Source organism: Camelus dromedarius, chromosome 9 (assembly GCF_036321535.1).
Source record: "Camelus dromedarius isolate mCamDro1 chromosome 9, mCamDro1.pat, whole genome shotgun sequence".
NCBI lineage: Eukaryota > Metazoa > Chordata > Mammalia > Artiodactyla > Camelidae > Camelus > Camelus dromedarius.
The window spans coordinates 23,899,203-23,916,660 of record NC_087444.1 but is presented as its reverse complement, the minus strand read 5'-3'; the positions used below and the strand labels follow the sequence as shown (position 1 = coordinate 23,916,660).

At 50.0% G+C, this 17,458-nt stretch overlaps 1 protein-coding gene across 1 annotated transcript in view; it reads left to right on the top strand.

Moving 5' to 3' along the window:
- Positions 1-17,458, top strand: part of CRISPLD2 (cysteine rich secretory protein LCCL domain containing 2) — a 61,870-nt gene that overhangs the window by 20,336 nt on the left and 24,076 nt on the right. The window contains exons 4-10 of the mRNA XM_010980513.3: positions 1,632-1,764; positions 2,234-2,349; positions 6,102-6,202; positions 11,191-11,334; positions 12,978-13,038; positions 15,462-15,528; positions 16,016-16,146. Coding sequence (XP_010978815.1) covers positions 1,632-1,764; positions 2,234-2,349; positions 6,102-6,202; positions 11,191-11,334; positions 12,978-13,038; positions 15,462-15,528; positions 16,016-16,146 — 753 coding nt within the window. The remainder of the gene's footprint in view (positions 1-1,631; positions 1,765-2,233; positions 2,350-6,101; positions 6,203-11,190; positions 11,335-12,977; positions 13,039-15,461; positions 15,529-16,015; positions 16,147-17,458) is intronic.

The following is a 17,458-nucleotide window of genomic DNA, read 5'->3' as shown; positions in this document are numbered from 1 at the left end:
CCCTTGTTCAACTTTTCATGTTCCTGGGCTCCTGGGCGGCATCTGGCCATGGGCCGGCATATTTTCATGTAGTTGTAACTGTGGCCAGGACAGCTGTTAATTCTTTTTCTTTTTTCCTTCTCATACAATATCAAACAATTTTCTGTGACATAGTTGTCATGGTTACCACCTTGTCAAGACTGCCTGTGGGCCATCAAGTTGACAGATCGGAATTTAGCCATCCTGTTCTTGTAACTTGTTTGGTTTTTTCCTCCTCCTTGGTTGATTTGAATGATTTCATCAGGAAGACTCTGAAGAATAGGATTGATAGCTCAAAGGGCACAAAGACTGTCCCCTTCTGCGTGAATACTGCTGACTCACTTTCCAAAAAATCCTCTCATCCCAAGGTCCCCAACTGTTCTCTTCCTGAAACCACCCCAGCCTGGCTGTGAGGCTCTAGGAAATGCATGGATGGGGTGGTGGGTTCCCCATGGCTCTGTATCTCTGTCGGTGGGTACAGCTCTTTCCCCAAGCTGACCCAAGAAGGTAGGCTATTTCCCCAGCTTCAGCACCGACAACCACCATCCTCTGGGTCCTGACAGTAGTTGTTACAAGACCTCCAATGGCCTCACTCACTGAAGTGCCCTTAGCAGTGCCCAGTCCCCCCATGTCTGTCCCCTTTATTGAAACTGCTTTGTTTGCACTTGCTGGTAACAGCAACTGAGAGTTTGCATCTGGTTTATCAGTGGTAGAGCACGGGCTTCACGTACACAGGGTCCTGGGTTCAATCCCCAGTGTTTTCATTTTATTATAGAAAATTAATTTTTTAAAAATCTGATTTATTTTCTTTCCCAATAGGAAGATGACTGGTCCAACCTGGCAGACAGGGCCGAAGTGAAGGGGCAATGGCCACCAACCATGGCCGGGTGGGGTCTCCTCAGGGCTGGGGGAGGGGGTGGGGCTTGAGTGATAAAAATCCTAAATAGGAAGTTGGTAAAAGGGTTTGCTCAACTGACTGCAGAGCTCTGTGTGCCTGCAGCTTCCTGTGCCTCGAATGAGTTTACTGCCTTGTGTCTGAGTCCTGGCAGCCGAGAGAAACGAGAGGCTCTAGGCTCCTCTTTGGGGGGGGTGACAGGGACCTGTCTGTCCTGTCCCCCATAACTAGCTGTCTTGCAACTTTCTGATGCTTCCCTGCCACGGTGGTTGTGTCATCTGTGAAGCACCTGTTCAGTTACTTACTTACCAGTTTTCTCTACATTGACATGGACTCCCGCCTTCAGTTTTGTCTTAAGCAATAACGACAGTGAAATATTGGGTTCATGGGCTGTGTATATTTTCTCAAATGTATGTGAAAATAAATCCATGATTATTAACATAAAAAAGGACTCACTGGGGGCCAGGTAAAAGTTTCCTGCACACCCAGGTGGCATGGGGGTCACCCACGGTCACTCCTGAATGCAGAGGGATTCCATGGGTGCCCAGGTGAGCTGGTGAATTCGAGTTTTAAGCACTTTTAACAGGTGTTGGGTGGGATGTGTTGGCCCAAAGGAACCCCTCCTCCAGCTGCCCCATGGGTGGTAGTACCACCAGCTGGGGTATCTGCTGTTGGGTGCATTGTGGCTGGGACATAACAAGCTGGTCCACTCCTGCAGGTATCGCTCTCCCGGCTTCCATGTGCAGTCCTGGTACGACGAGGTGAAGGACTACACCTACCCCTACCCCCACGAGTGCAATCCCTGGTGTCCGGAGAGGTGTTCCGGGACCATGTGCACCCACTATACACAGGTATGGCTGGAAAATCAAGTGTGGCCTCAGCCCAGAACCCCCAAACCCAGTTGCTCACCGGGCCCTGGAGGACTGTTGCCCAGTCAGAAAACCTATGTTCTGTCATTGCCTTAATTTTTCCCTTTAATTCAGTGCTGCTCAAAGTATAGCTGGTGAGCCTAGCTGTTTGTGGCCAGATACAAATGTGGAAACTTAGAGTAAGCACTAGAAACGTCTATGGCGGTTTTATATTGCTGAGGCATTTTCCTTGTATGTGGTTTTTTTTTGTTTGTTCCTTTTTTTGTTTTTGTTTTTGTTTTTTTTTTTTAACAAATAAATGGATCTTCATTGGGTTCAGGAAAGAATCTGGTCCTTCACTCCTTTACCACACACCCCTTTAGCACTAGCACCCTTTGGATCCAGGCCAGATTATGTCACCCTAGTATGTCTTGCCTCATGAGCTCTGATGGTATGGATGTTATCTTTTCAGATCGTTTGGGCCACCACCACCAAGGTTGGCTGTGCTGTGAACACCTGCCAGAGGATGAATGTCTGGGGAGATGTTTGGGAGAATGCGGTCTACCTTGTCTGCAATTACTCTCCAAAGTAGGAACAAATGACATTGTTTTATGGGTTGGGTTGGGTTGGCTGCCATGGAAGACCCAACTAAAACTGGCTTAAATGGTGAAATATCTTCATTATTTACATAACAAGGCATCTAGAGGTTGGTGCATCCGGGTTAGCTTACTAGTTCAGCAATGTCAGTCTCTGTCTGTCTTCTTGTTGTGTGGGCCTCTCCTCATGGTCGCAAGATGGCTGCAGTGCACCAGGCATCACATCCTCCCAAATAGAAGGGAGGAGAATGGTAGAAAGGAGCTCTCTCCTTAGGCCTTTCTCACCCCTGGCCCACTTTCTCCTTATGTCATTGGCCAGAACTGGACCACTCATGGACAAGGGGGAACGAGACTGCCCCAAGTGGCTTTGATCAGTGAAATTGCCCCAGTTGGCTTTGCAGTCATCCTCTGGGACTACCTGAATAAGTCAGAAGCAGGAATAGCTGTTGGCTGGGCAACCAGTACTGTCTGCCATAGTGATTTTTTTCTCTCTGAAAAAATGCAGCAGACACCTAGAAAATAGGTATTCATGCTAGACCTAGTTTTTGCATCTTTATATTTCCCCTTCTAGACAGGGCTTACTCAAGTCTTTATGTCATAATCCCTCTTCCTCCTTATAGCACCCTGATATCATCAGTGTGTCATTTTCCCTTTACTCATTCACCTCCGTTGCTCATCAGACAAATATGTGCTGATTCTGGAAGAACGGCTCCCCCAGTTTACAGCCTGTGGTTTGTACGCTGGCCACTGGACTGGCCGCTATCCTAGCACCAGGCCTTGCACTCAGTGGGCCCTTGAGGCATTTTTTCTCAGTGACCAAATGAAATGGGAATGACCTCATGTATTGGGTTGGGTCAGGAGCGGCCATGGGAAGGTGGGATGAAAAGGGAAATCGCTGAGGATGGGAGGAAAATGGAAGCCCTTCATAAACCGTCCGGGATGCCTGTGGTGACAGTGTCTCAGCAGCCCACAGCAATGAAGGCAGGGGGATTACATCATTGATGGGGAGGGACCCAAGCCCCTGGGAGACCAATGAACGGGTCCACACCATAGTGGAACTCCTGGCAAAGTGGCAGGTGAGAGTGAGGAATAATTCAATTTGAGTCTTTATATTAAAAAATACACTAGGAGAAATACCATTTTAGAAATACCATTCTTCCCTTATTTCGCCTCTCCCCCTTTCTTGAAATATAAAAGCCTGTGTACAGTGAAATATACTAATCCCAAGTGCACAGCTCGATAAATTTTCATACATTTAAACATGTATCAGTCAGCTTGGACTGCCATAACAAACACCTCAGACTGGACACCTTGAACAACAGGCATTTCTCCTAGCTCTGGAGGCTGGAAGTCCAGATTAGAGTCTGGCAGAGTCAGTTCCTGGTGAGGATTCTCTTCTTGGCTCAGAAGTGGCTGCCTTCTCCCATGTCTTCTCATGGTGTTTCCTCGGCTTGTGCGGAGGGAGAGGGAGAGGCAGAGAGAAAGAAAGAGGGAAAGAGGGGGAGGGGAAAGAGAGCTCTCTGTGTCTCTTCTTACAAGGACACTAATCCTATCAGATCAAGGTCCCACCCTTGTGATCTCAGTTAACCTTAGTCACCTCCTCAGGGACCCCATCCCCAAATACAGCCACCCTGGGGGCTAGGGCTTCAATATATGAGTTGGGGGGGTCACACATTCAGCCCATACAAGATGTATATACCCGTGTACCTACCACCTGGGTCAAGGTAGGGAGTATTTCTAGGGCCCCAGGCTGGGAGGGTAGCTTCCTTGTGCCCCCGAGAGTGGCCAGCATTGTGGTCAATGCCCACCATCTGCTTCTCAACCCCACATCTGTGAGATGTGTCTGAGGTCTTGTGTGTTTTGTGGGCAGTTTGGTTGATGGCTGTGTGGTTTTCCATGGTGTCCATGGCCTCTTCCTTCAAGAGTCTGAGCCCCCAGCTGTGCAGGGGGCACTGGCCTAGAGGGTGGGCCCCGGGGCGGTGTCTGGGCTCAGACCCTTTGGTTGGGGGTGGGGTGGAGGGTCTTGATGGCCTGGAGCATGCAGGGAGGACACTCACTTTGAGGGGCTGTTGGAAGAGCAGGGAGATCGTCCATCTATAAGACGTGGGTGCAGGGCCTGGCACACAGCCGGGGCTCCACAGGTGCTCTCCTCATGTTCACCCCGTGGAGTGTTACTGCTCCAGCCATGTGGGAGGCCTGGTTTGTGGTTGTATGTGGAACCTACATACGCTGTTGAACTTAGCTGGAGAAGGGGAGGAGCCGGTCCAAGGGCCCAAATGTTCTGAACAGACCTACTGAGCCCCACCCAGTGATAGGGCAGGTGCTGGGGCACCCTGGGTCCACCGACCATGGTCCACTTGTGGGGGTCACCTTGAAGGTAACCCCCCTGTGAGTCCCTAGCCAGCCTACATATGGGCAGACGTGCTCAGCGGAGTGGGGTCTGCAGCATGGTCAAGGATGTTATTTTGTCACTGGTGGGGTACCAGTGATAATGGCCCCCACCCACCATCCCCAGGCCGGATGCCCATGTGCTCCTGGGTGATGACATTCTGCTATTTTGAGCCATCGGAGGGCAAACAGAGAGTGTGTTTTCTGCAGTTTGTCTCCTGGCCAACACTAGCAGGACCCCTCCTTGGCCACAGGAAAGCTGTCATCCGGATGAGTGTGTTGGTTTAGCAAATGCTGGAGAGCGTGCAGCCTCTATCAGGAGCTGGCCTGGGTCTGAGGTGTCCACGGCCACTGCGTCCAGCTCATGACAAACCCCTGCTGTGACCCCATCACAGAGAAGGAAGCAGAGGCTCCAGGTGGAATAGAGTTGGCAGGGTCACCCAGCTGGAAGGACCAGGTCCAGCCCTGGAGTTTGTTTTCAGCACCCAGCCAGAGAAGGCTGGGGTTATGCTTGGCCCAGCAGCGCGGTACCCAGTCTGTTTTACGAGTGAACCAGTGGATGACTGGGGCAATCATGAAGGAACTTTCTAGAATAAATCCCAAAGACTAGTCCCCAGTCACTCACCACTCCAACTGGGCCCAGGCGCTATGAGAAGGCCTTGGAAATTCTGCTCATTACCTGCTACCCGGCCCTGGAGAGATCCCACTGAGCGGCCTCTAGGATTTCTGGGAACTTCAGAGGGAGACAGATGGCCAGAGGGACCTTGGTCCCAGCCCTGAGAGCAGAGTGTGGTCAGAGGCTCTAAGCCTTACAGCCTGGGTTCAACTCCGGGCCCTCCCACTCACTCGCTTTGTGACCTCGGGCAAGTCCCTTAACTTCTCTGAGCCTCAATTTCCTCTTCTGAAAAAGGATTGAATTCCAACATGTCCCTCCTGGCATGTCGGAGGGATGGAGTGAGTGGATGGGTATGTGGTAAGAGCTGGGTAAACACAAGGCACTCCCTGGAACAGGCTGACCTTTACTCATTTGAGAAATGGCTTCAAAGTGGATCCCAGCAGCTTCCAGGGCAGAGGCATTGGAGCTGGGGCTTGGGGTGGCTGACAGTGTTCAGAGTTGTGTGAGGGAGCAATGTGAGGAGGCATGGGGCCACGGACGAAAGGTTCAGGGAGAAGGATGCTTCGTAGCTCTGGACTGGGATTCTCTTAGAATTCTGTAGACTGTGCACAGGGTGGGCCCCAGGCAGGTGCCTTTCCCCCTTTACACCTTCCTTCCTCCCTGATGGTGTTCGGGGCCCCAAGAGGGTCCAGGAAGGAGAGAGGGGCACCCTCCTGATGGTGTTTCTGGTCTGTTCTCAGGGGAAACTGGATTGGAGAGGCCCCCTACAGAACTGGCCGGCCCTGCTCCGAGTGCCCGTCCAGCTACGGAGGCAGCTGCAAGAACAACTTGTGTTACCGAGGTAGGAAACCACTTCAAAACCCTTTGGAATGGGTTCCCCTTCCGCCCATGAGTCACAAAGCAGCTTATGTGAAATGGGGAAATTGGACGACAAGTCCCTGCCACCCTTGACCTAGTGCTTGCCTCATTTCCTGATGCCCCCCTCTGCTGCCTCGAGCATGTGAAGAGCCCCAGCTCCAGACTCGGAGTTCAGCTCCAGCCCCCACCAGGGGCATCCCCCAGTAGGGTCCCCCTGGGCAGACATATCCCTGCCCTCTTGTGCTCAGAATTTGGTATAAAACAAGCAGGATTGAAAAGAGACACATAACAGATGTTCCAGGTGAGCTGCAGGCTGAGCAGGGGCCATCCCCGTGGATTGTCAGAGCCCTTCCTGCGGTCTGTGGCCCTCACCAGCCACCTGCCCATGTTTGCAGCTTCACCTGACTCCTCACAACCTCTGCGTTCCCCTCGCCAACAGCTCAGGCCAGGCCGGAGCTTTCAGAGGTTGTGTATTTTCCAGCTCTTCCACCATTTGTTCATTGTCAGCCACTCATCTGTTTCCACTTTCCTTTCTCCTGTAAATAATGCACATTTTTCATGCCTGAAGTGCTCCTTACATTTGGGACTATTTCCTCAGGCTCCGTCCCAGAGCTGGGCCAAGGGGCTGCCTGTGGTTTTGTGGCTGAGATGTGTTTTTTCACGTGGCTCCATCAACGGGTCATGTGACACTTTTCAGGAGGGTTGGGAGGGGCAGGAGGGAGCAGCCCTCTGGGCCGGGCCTTCCCTGCTGGGGGGACATAGGGTCAGTCCAGTGGGCTCTGGGGTGAAGAGTAGGGGTTCCAGACCCTCTCAGGCCAGCTGTTTGCTGCTGATTCTGCCCACTGAGGTGGGGGGTGGTTATAGTAAGGGAGAGAAACAAAGATCCAACAGTCCATCTATGCTGGTCCCGTGGGGTTGTGAGTTATGTGCAGGTGACAGAGTCTCCAGGGGGAACACAGGGGCCTCAACCCACAGCCTGGACAGGAGGCTTTTGGTTCTGGATCTGCATGATTGAAGGCTGGTTGCTTAACCCACTTGATCACTCTACCCATCAGCAAAATGGGTATGATAACGCCAGTCTTCCCGAATGTATCTCAGGCTCAAATGAGAGAGTCAGTGCATTTGCTGTGACTGTATTGAGCGCCTCCTGTGTGCCAGGACATTGGTAGGTGATATGGTTGGGGATGACTATGGGGACCAGACAGTTGCGGTCCTGCCCTGGGGAACCTGCGGTCCAGCAGAGCCATTGCCCCCAGGGGGGATGGATACGCCTCTTCCAGGGGAGATAACGGATGCTGTAGTGCTCATAGCAGGACCATCCACCTTCAGCTGGGTCAGGGGAGGCTTCCCGGAGCAGGCGACTCTTGAGGAGGAAGACCTAGCCTAGGAATGAGAGAAGAGAAGGGTGTTTCCAGCAGGGGGAATGGCATGTGCAAAGGCCTGAAGGCATGAGGCAGCATGGTCATGAGACAGGGAGGCAGAAAGCCCCACTAAGATGTGCAGATCCAGGCACTACCTGCCATGCAGGAGGGACTCCATAAGCATATATTAAATGGAATTTCTCTTGCTCCCCACCCATTTCAGGCAACACCTCTTCACTGTCTTTGAGACACGGCTACCCACACCAGTCCTGAGTGAAGTATTCCTAAATAGCCCCAATCTAAGTCCTGGATTTGTGGGGCAAGCAGGGGTTTTAGAGTCTGACCCATTTGCCTTAGGAATATCAACTCTGCACAGTCCGGCAGTGGGACCTGGGGCAGCTCATTTCATCTCTCTGATCTTCAGTCTTCCTGTGTGAAAATGGGGTGATGTGTCAGCCCCTGGGGATCATGAGAGGGCTGGGAAGCAAGCAGGCTGACCCTGGAGGAGTATCAGGCCCTTCCCCAAATTCCCATTCCGGCACGTCCTGTGGCTGCTCTGGTCTGGTCACCCAGAGGCGTCAAGTCCCCCATCAGATCCTGATGCTGTTTGCGGGCTGTGATGGAGGGATGCCCCCTAGTACTCCCCATGGGGTCTCCCATTGGGAGGAGGGCTCCGAGCGGGCACAAGCCAGGCTGCCGGGGTGCGGGGCAGGCAGGGCAGGACGTCTCTCCATTACTGGCTGTGTCTGCTCAGGCAGTATGCTTGCCTTTTTGAGCCTGGGTTTCCCCACCTGCAACAGTGATGATACTATTCTCCTGCAGGTGATTTGCTGGGAGGATGAAGCAAGGAGGATGGGAGCTGCTAGGACAGCAGCCCACACATAAGTCAGTGCTTTATGAACACAGCTCACTACATCCTTGGAGAAGTGGGGGCAGGTGGTAGGGCTACACACATCACCTGGCCTTGGGTCCTTCCTCACCTGGTGGGGACTGCGGGCCCTCTCCCAGCCTGGGGGCCTTATCCCTCTCAGGACCCCAGCAGATGCCTTCTCCTCCTTGGGAATAGTTCTGGTGTCACACCTCCTCCATGGAGGCTTCCTGACTCCACAGACAGGCAGTACACCTGCCTCCATGCTCTTACTGCACCCACAGTCTCCTTGAACTTGAATCACCTGTAATTACAACAGCCAGTTCACTGAGGGACTTCCAGGGGCATGTAGCAGGTGTGTTCCATATGTTGTCTGAATAAATATAGCCCCAATATCCGCAGTCATTTTCAAAGAACAAATGCTCACAGAAATAACCTAGATGCTGGTTAATTCACCCAACGAAGCCTCCTGGACTTGATTCTTTATTTTTGGTGGAAAATACCCAATTTCACTTGGCGAGCATCCTGATTTTCTTAACTAACCATGCAGAAAGTCGCCTCTAAAGCGGCTTATCTGCATAAGCTACTTAATAAGCGTTTATTGAGGTGCTTGGCAAGGCCTTGACCTATAATGGAGATGGAACAGGGATAAGGATAGACCATAAGAGAAGTTTCCATCCCTCCAGCCTTTCCCTGTGTGGCAATGAGGGATATGGCCTTTGGGGAATGGTGGTTTGACTCTGAGGTGTGTGAGCTCGGGCAGGTCACATAGCTTTTCTGAGCCTCGATTTCTCCATCTGTTAAATGGGGCTGCTCATGCCTCCCAGGGCAACAGAAAGAGAGCTTGACATGAACTGTGAGCTTTGTCACCACTTAGAGAAGCAGGTGGGAGTCTGCAGAATGACCTAGCAATGCTGTGCCCTGGGACCCCGTGGCCCGCAGCTGGACGGTGTGCAGAGTAACCTGGCAGTGAACTCAGGCACGGAATTTCCCCAGGCCTGTGCTGGTCCACACAGGGGATTTAATTAGGATATACTCAAATACAGCCCGTCCTCTGGGTAAGCATTCCACTTTTCATGTGTGTGTCTGAGGGTGAGGACTGTCTGCCCATTTTCTGAAATAGCCCTCAAATGCTGTCGACTGCTCTACCGAACTATATTCAGCTAAATAAAGCCACGATTATGAGGTATAAAAATCCTTAAGGCCAGTGGAAGAAAACCCAGCTTATTCCAGAGACAGCTCTGGCTTTGAGTGAAGGGTGAACCTGAATAGCCACATTGACGGGAAGATAGACCAGAGACAGCCGCTATGTCCCACGTGGCATTTGCACCCCCACTGTCTTTGTAAAGATTTCGCCTATAGCGTTCGGCTACAAATGGTGTGTTCAGAATTCCCTTCCTGAGTGTCTTTAAACTTTGTTGGGACTATGTGGGGGATTTTTTCCCCCTAAAAGAGCTCAAAGGCAAAATTCTCTAGGGGTTTTGATCATCCTTCATTCAGCCAGTTTTGTTGAGCAACTGCTACGTGCTAGGAGCTGGGTGTAGAGTTGGGTGAGGAGCAGGCTGGCTGCTGGCCTCAGGGGAGTTATAGCCAGTGGGGGAGGTACGTGGTAGTGAGCAGTACGCAGAAGTCCATGAACTCTGATGTTTTTTGGACTTGGGACTCAGGATTTCTGTTCTCCTCTGTCTTAAATACCCACCCACTTTCCTCTTGGGCCAGGGCTTGCCTGAGTCGAGGGAGTGGTTGTGCAGTGATGAATTGGCCAGTGAAACATCTCTGGTTTCATCTGGTTTTCATCTCTCAGGAAATGAGTGTCCCTGGTAGAGATGTACACCAATTCATCTTTGATAAGGGTGCTCAGGCAAACCCAAACAACAAGCCTGCTTTGCTTTGACTGGAATTCATGGTTTGGTATCATGGTGCTCTGTTTACAGATTACAATGAGTGGTTTATAGTTGTCTTTCATGATGAAAACTGGAAGATAAACTGATGCTTAATAAATGCAATTTATTCTGTTAATTAGAACGTTTCGAAACATGGGGGTCGTGGTCGTGGTTGGAGAAATCATACAATTTGGGTGGGGAAGATTGGGACCCAATGAACTAATAATTTTTTAAGCAGGAGTTGGGTCTTTGGCTCCTACATGATGGGTCCAGTGTCATTGGGCTTCAAGACTTCAATGCAGAAAAAGGAGTTGAATTGGTTAAGTGACCTTGACTCTTAAGGGTGGAGAAGGGTGCAGAATGTGTGGGTGATGGGGGGCCATGGGGTCCAGGAACATCCACACGGGTCTTAGTATGCCTTGGAGGACGCTTCCCACCGTGAGAACCCAGGGACAGAGGGACCTCAAGGGATACAGCTAGGGTTTGGGGTCAGAGGATGAGGCAGCTTCCTGAAGCTGCTTCCTTGGGCAGATGGTGGTGTGCAGGCGGAGGTGGGACAAGAAACCATTATGATAATCCAGGTGTGGGCGCTGGGGCCCTCTAACCTCTGGTCAGCCCAGCTGCTCTGGGGTCCAAGGCAAACACAGTGAGCAGAGAGCCATCTCTCGCCCCCCTGGCAGGGAGAATTCCACCTGGCCAGCTCTTTTCTGAAATGGAACTTTCTCTTTGCCGCTGAAGTGACCCTTTGTGAAGCCAAACTGCAAATAAGTTCAGTTTCCAAACTGCTTTTTTTTTCCCTCTAAGATGCATTTTGGTTGAATCCCAGCTTGTTACTTTTCTCTCCCTCGTCACTATTAAGAAGAGACGTACAATCAAAAACCTGAAACGGACGAGATGAACGAGGTGGAGACGGCTCCCATTCCTGAAGAGAAGCACGTCTGGGTCCAGCCAAGGGTGATCAGACCTACGAAGCCCAAGAAAGTGTCCCCCGTGAACTACATGAGTGAGTGGAGCTCGGTGCTCTGTCCTCTGCTTGCCCTGGGAGCCGCCTCTGAAGGGGCGGGTGGAGGAGGGGAGCTGGTGGGTTGAGAGGTCTCCAAGTCGACAAACAGCGGGGAACCAGGTGAGGTGGAGCTTGCAAAAGCACAATCCTAATACATTTCTAAAAGATGATATTTTAAAGCCATTTCAAAAGCAAGCATTAGAGGAGCTGTGCTGAGTGGCCTTTTCATCCCAGGCAGGCGTTTTAAGGTTAGAGTTTCTTGTCATTTCAAAGAAGACCTGGGCTGAAATTGGGTTCCTCCTAGAAGCTCTGGCCTCCCGAAGGGAGAGTGAATGTACAGTGTGGAGCCTGGCTCCCCTGGGTGCTGGTCCTACGTCACCACATATGGCCCTGTGACTCGGACCATCATGCAACACCTTGAGACTTGATTTACTCATCTGTAAAGTGCGGGCAGTAATGCCTTTGTCAGGGTTGCTGTGGGGATTATTTGCAGTAACATTGGCCACCCAATGTCAGCTGAGATTTCCCTGGGCTTGGAGAGCCTCAGCAAATTGCCGCCAGCAGCCCCCTTAAGGCGGAGAGTTGGATGTGTTCCCCAAGACTTCTGAAAGTCCCCGGGTGCCAGGTGGGACATGCTCACCTCTGCCGTGTTCTTCTCCCTGGTCTCCCAAGACACCTCCCCTCCTGGTGGGTCCGATTTCAACCAACACTGCTTATGGCACCTATGAATGTGGCACCTTTACTGAAGGTCTGGGGCTTTGGAGGGCATTTTCTTATAAACATGGCACTAGGCAGGGGCTCTGTGCCCCTGAATGTCTCTGCTTTCCCTCCAAACCTCAAACAGCATAAAACGGGACTCGCCCTTGAGTAAGAGGTGAGCTTGAGCCCAGCTTCCCCCCAAACCCTCTGCTATTTTGTTGACTACTCCCTGCCCACCTGCCCCAATCTCTCTATCCTCTCTGGCCTTCAGATGTCTTTCCCTGAACTTTCTGCCTGTTTAGTCAGCCTGTGGCTTTCTTTGACCTGGAAATATGCTGATACTTTTGTGTATCCAGCGGTTCGAAATACTTCCATTGAGTTTTTTTTTTAAATAATATAAAATTACAAAGTAATGTATGTCTTTCTGTCAAACTATAACACTACTCCAAGATTCTAATGTGTCACTATAAAATAAACCAAAAAGGAAAGCTTGGTAAAGCCATCTTGGCTGTGGGGGAGATGACATCTGTGAGCATGGCTGGATCCCCACCTCCTGGGCTGGACAAGGCTTGTAAGTCTCGCCCTCCAGAGCCCTGTGGGGCTGTGGGGCACTTAGTGTACCCAGCTCCCTTCCAAAACTACATTTACTTTCTCATTTCGGGTCAAAGAAACCCTTGGGTAGTGGGTACTGCACTCGCCCCATTAATATGCAGAATGTGGACCTCAGAGAGGGGAAGCGAGGCGTCTGAGGTGCCTGTGCTAGAAAGAGACAAATCTGGGATTCAAACCTCACCTCAAGCCTGCAGCCTCTGCGTAGTGCTCCTGCCCTCGTTATGACATGGATTCCAGAACGTTCCAGAAAGTTCCTCGGAGTTGGGGCGGAGTCTTCTAACTCAGATCCAGTTAGAAGATCTGTGACATGTATTTCTGCCTTCCTCTCCCAGCGCAAGTCGTCAGATGTGACACCAAGATGAAGGACAAATGTAAAGGGTCCACATGCAACAGGTAAGGTCTGGCCCGCCACCCTCTCGCTGCCTGCAGCCCTTTGAAGCACCTGCTCTTGGTCATGGGTTGAGTCATGATAAATTGACTGCCACCCAAACCAAGCTGAGTAGAAACCCACAGGAAGATTCTATTCTCTGCTTTTAGCACAGAAGTCATGCCAGGTTGAGCGGGACGGTGACTTCCGCTTGCTTTGCCTGACTGACAGCCCTGAGTTCCCTCTGGCTACCACCTTGTATTAAGAGCTGGGCACACAAACATGACATTTCTGCCATCCCGGATCAGGGCTTCTCAACCTTGGCACTACTGACATTTAGGTCCCAATAATTCTTTGTCGTGGGGCTGTTCTGGGCATCACAGGACTTTGGGCAGCGTCCCTGTCCTTGGCCAACTGGATGCTAAGAGGGACTCCCTGGTTGTGACAACCAGAGATGTCTCCAGAAATTGCCTCCATTCCCTGAGGGGTAAAACCATCTCCAGCTGATAACCTCTGGCCCAGGCTTTGGGTCTCTTCCTACCTGGATTCCAGTTAGTGTCTCAACCCCAGTGGAGAGGAGGTCACACACCCTGCTCTGAAATGCATCCCAGGGAATGGCAAACATAAACCCTCTTTCTTTTGACCCAGTGGTTCTCAGCCCTGACAACTGGCTCTCAAAAACCAAAACAGCAGGTTGTAGCGTTTGCCAGTTTCCATGATGTAAGTACTCCCTTGTGGCTGAGTTCCAGCTACCTGGAAGTCTAACAACCAGCTTGCGGTATCACCATCCATGTACCAAGCTGTGATCCAACCAGAATGCGCTGGCTCCTCCACAGTGACTGCACATTAGCATCATCTGGGGAACTTGGAGAAAATCCTCATACCAGAGCCCTCAGCCCAGAGATTCTGATTTAATTAGCCTGAGATGGGCACCAGCATCACGTGTGGTTTGTGGGGGCGGTTTATGTCTGTGTTTAAAGCCCATCCAGATAATTTGAATATGCAGCCAGTATCATGAGTGCTAAGCTACAGTGAATTTTCTCAAACCTGGGAGCCCAGCAGAATCTCCTAAGAAGTTTATTACAAATACAGCTTTTGGGGCTTTACCTGGGGCTTCCTGATCCAGGGAAGCTAGGTGAGCTCAAGAACTGGCCCATCTTACTTGGAGAAACCCAGAACTGGAGGCACGGGTGAGCTGACGTAGAGAAGATGGTTCTGGCTGTCGTCCGGAATAGGTCTCCACTCTGCAAACTCATGAGTCTGGGGTTTTCGGAACCCTCCCGTGTTGCCCCTTTGCGGTGATGTGCCTTTCTGAACCACAAGCTTATCAGGAGAATACCATGCCTGCATAGTCAACAGGAAAAAATTTACAAGGTTTGGAGAACATTCATTGTCAGACAGCATCAAAAGAGTTGCAGAGTCGGGGTGGCTGGGACCCTCCCCAAGCATAGAGAAGGCAGGGGTCCATCTACACAAAGACTGTTAGACAAGACAAGAAATATAACTCACCCCACCTGCAACCAAGAGGATACCCACGCCATGTCTCCTATAAGCCATCCCACCACCCAGCACATCAGTTTCCTGTCCATGGCACTTTTACAGAAATTATATTTACTGGGCTTTTATTCTGATTTTAAAAGGTATTTGTGTTCATTGTAAGTAAGTCAGGAAAATAACAACAAAAACAAAGTACAAAGAAGAGAATAAGTGTCCCAGAATCTCCTTAATTTCAGTAGCAATTTGATGTAGTTTCTTCTAAACTTTGTTCTGTGCACCAATGAGGCTAATCCTGCTAAGGCGATCTTGTGTGTTTCTGTTTTCACTTAAGATTTTCCAAGATCAATAACTATTCCTCAGAAACTTAATTTCTAGTGGTTGCATAATACTCTGACATTAGGCCACACAAAAATATATTTGGCTATTCCTTTGACATTTGCTGGCTTATTTCCAGTTTTTCCCAATTATAAACAATTGAAATAACACGTGGGTCTGACTTTCTGACTTTTTGCTTGGGAGATACAAGAATCAAGGGATATGAATTTGTAAGCCTTTCTGGAAAGATTGATTTATACTTTTTTTGTGAATATGATCACCATCATTGAGGTTTATTCTATTAAAAAAACCTGAAAAGTGACATCTCCTTTCAGTCTGCACTTTTTTTTTTTTTTTTTATGGCGGTACTGGAGATTGAACCCAGGACCTCATGCATGCTAGTCACGTATTCTACCACTGAGCTCAACACATCCCACCAAGTCTGCATGTCTTTGATGACTGATGTCTGAAGATTTTTTCTGGTGCCTTTGAAGCCACTAGTCTTTTTTCTGTGTCCACGTATTCATATCTCTGCCTTCAACTCATATCTTAAACACGTGAAAATAGTCTTGAAGGAGTTCAGATTGAATCTGTAATCATATTTGCCTCTGAAAAGCATCTTCTTTCTCTCCATCAGGTACCAGTGCCCAGCAGGCTGCCTGCACAACAGGGCAAAGATCTTTGGAACACTCTTTTATGAAAGCGTAAGTCTGGCCAGCGTTTCTTTAGAGGGCTTGTGTGGACTCCTGTCTGTGTGTTAAAAGAAGGTTGGTAGTTGTTACATGAAAAGATTTTCTTTCAGCTCCTTGGTCAAACCCCCCTTTTGTGGAGCTGATCTGTGTGGGATTCTGGGCTCACAAACTTGCAAAGCCACTTTGGGGAACAGGGTCTGACCCTCAAGTGGGCCAGTCTCCGTTTTAGACTGAGCATTAATATGCTCCACTGGGTGGGGAGAAAGGGCTGTTTGTCACCGTTCTTAGATTCTAAAGCAACTCGGATGAGTTTTTAAAGATAAGCAATCCTGGAAACAAAGACATGTTATAGAGAGAGGTCGGAGTCAGAAGTGGGGTGAGCCTTGGCCCGACTTTTTGGCTTTTTGTGGTTTGAGGACAAACATCTTGGGTGTTTCTGAAAGAAACTGCTGACGAAGGTGAATTCAGGCATGCTCTCAGCCTTGCCCTCCCCCCGCAGGCGTCCAGCATCTGCCGAGCCGCCATCCACTATGGGGTCCTGGATGACAAGGGAGGCCTGGTGGACGTCACCAGGAACGGGAAGGTCCCCTTTTTTGTCAAGTCCGAGAGGAACGGCGTGCAGTCTGTGAGGTAATTATTCCGTGATCCAGGTTCCTGAAAACGTCTGTTCTGGTTCTGAGAGTGTTGTCGAAACTTTGGAAAGTATTGAACGATATAAAGAAGCAGGGAAACAATGAAGGTGACCTTAATCCCGTCACTCAGAAAGCGCCCCGTAGGCTATGTAGCATATTTCATCCCAGTGGGTTTCTGTGTGTGTGCATGTGTGTCTATGTGTATCTCTGTGTTTCTGTGTGTATGTGTGTGTGTGTGTATGTCTGTGTGTGTGTGTGTTTGTGTGGTTGAGTTTTTTTCTCACTTCCTTGTCTCTGAGAACTCTTCAGACTCTTTAGTAACAGTGGATGGTATCTATGAATCTAGTCTGATTGTTGATTTGCACTTTTTCACACTTCCTGAGAATGAGGCTTTTCATTTGAAAAATAAGCTTAGTTTTTTTTTTTTGCAAGATTATACTTTTTATGTAAGGTATATAGATGGATGCGGGGCAGACCATCCTCCCATTCTGACTTTTTGAGGAACATTGGTGGGGGTGGTCCATGAAGAGCAGCAAAAGGCTGTGTCTTGATCTATCCGTGGAATTTGAGGCAGAAGGGGACCAGGTGCCTGTGGAATCCAGCGGGGGCTCTGGGGTCAAACATACCTGGGTCTGCCTGCTCCCTGTGCTTGACCTGGGCTGGTTTCTTCATTCCTTCTGGGTGGCAACACCCTCATTTATAAACAAGGGTCACAGTAGGACCCAGGGCTGACACTCAGCTACCCCACCATGGGGTGGTATGTTGTGGACCCTTGTTGACTCAGCACCCATCCTGGGCTCTGTGACAAGGCAGTCGCCCAACAGATGTTCCTGTGATGGTCACAAGGGAACATGTCCCGTCCGAATTGTGAAGCCACACAGAACATTTCAAAAACTATGTGAGTCATTCTGCTTGGAAAGATCTGGTTCTTCAGGCGATGTTGCAATATTTCTTCTTCTGTCTTAGCTGGGGATTTGGTGTGTGGGGGGGTTATGTAAACAAAAAAAGAGCAAGGACGTTTAAACGAAAGCAAAGAAATTATTCACGGAAATATGGGTTGGGTGACCTCAACACCAGCCTTGACTAAGCTCAGCACAGGGACTGATGGAGCTGAAGCTTGGCCACAGGTTCAGATTCTGTGTTGCCTGGGACACTTGTCCTGAAGCCACTTTTGGTCCCTTCCAGTGGCCAGCTTTGCATCCGGAGTGGGGTTCTTCACCGTTTAGAATTCAAAGCCTAAATGCAAAGCAAATTAAAGCTTTATTTTCAGTGACCTTTAATTGAAATGTGGTATTTTCTTCCCAATGGAT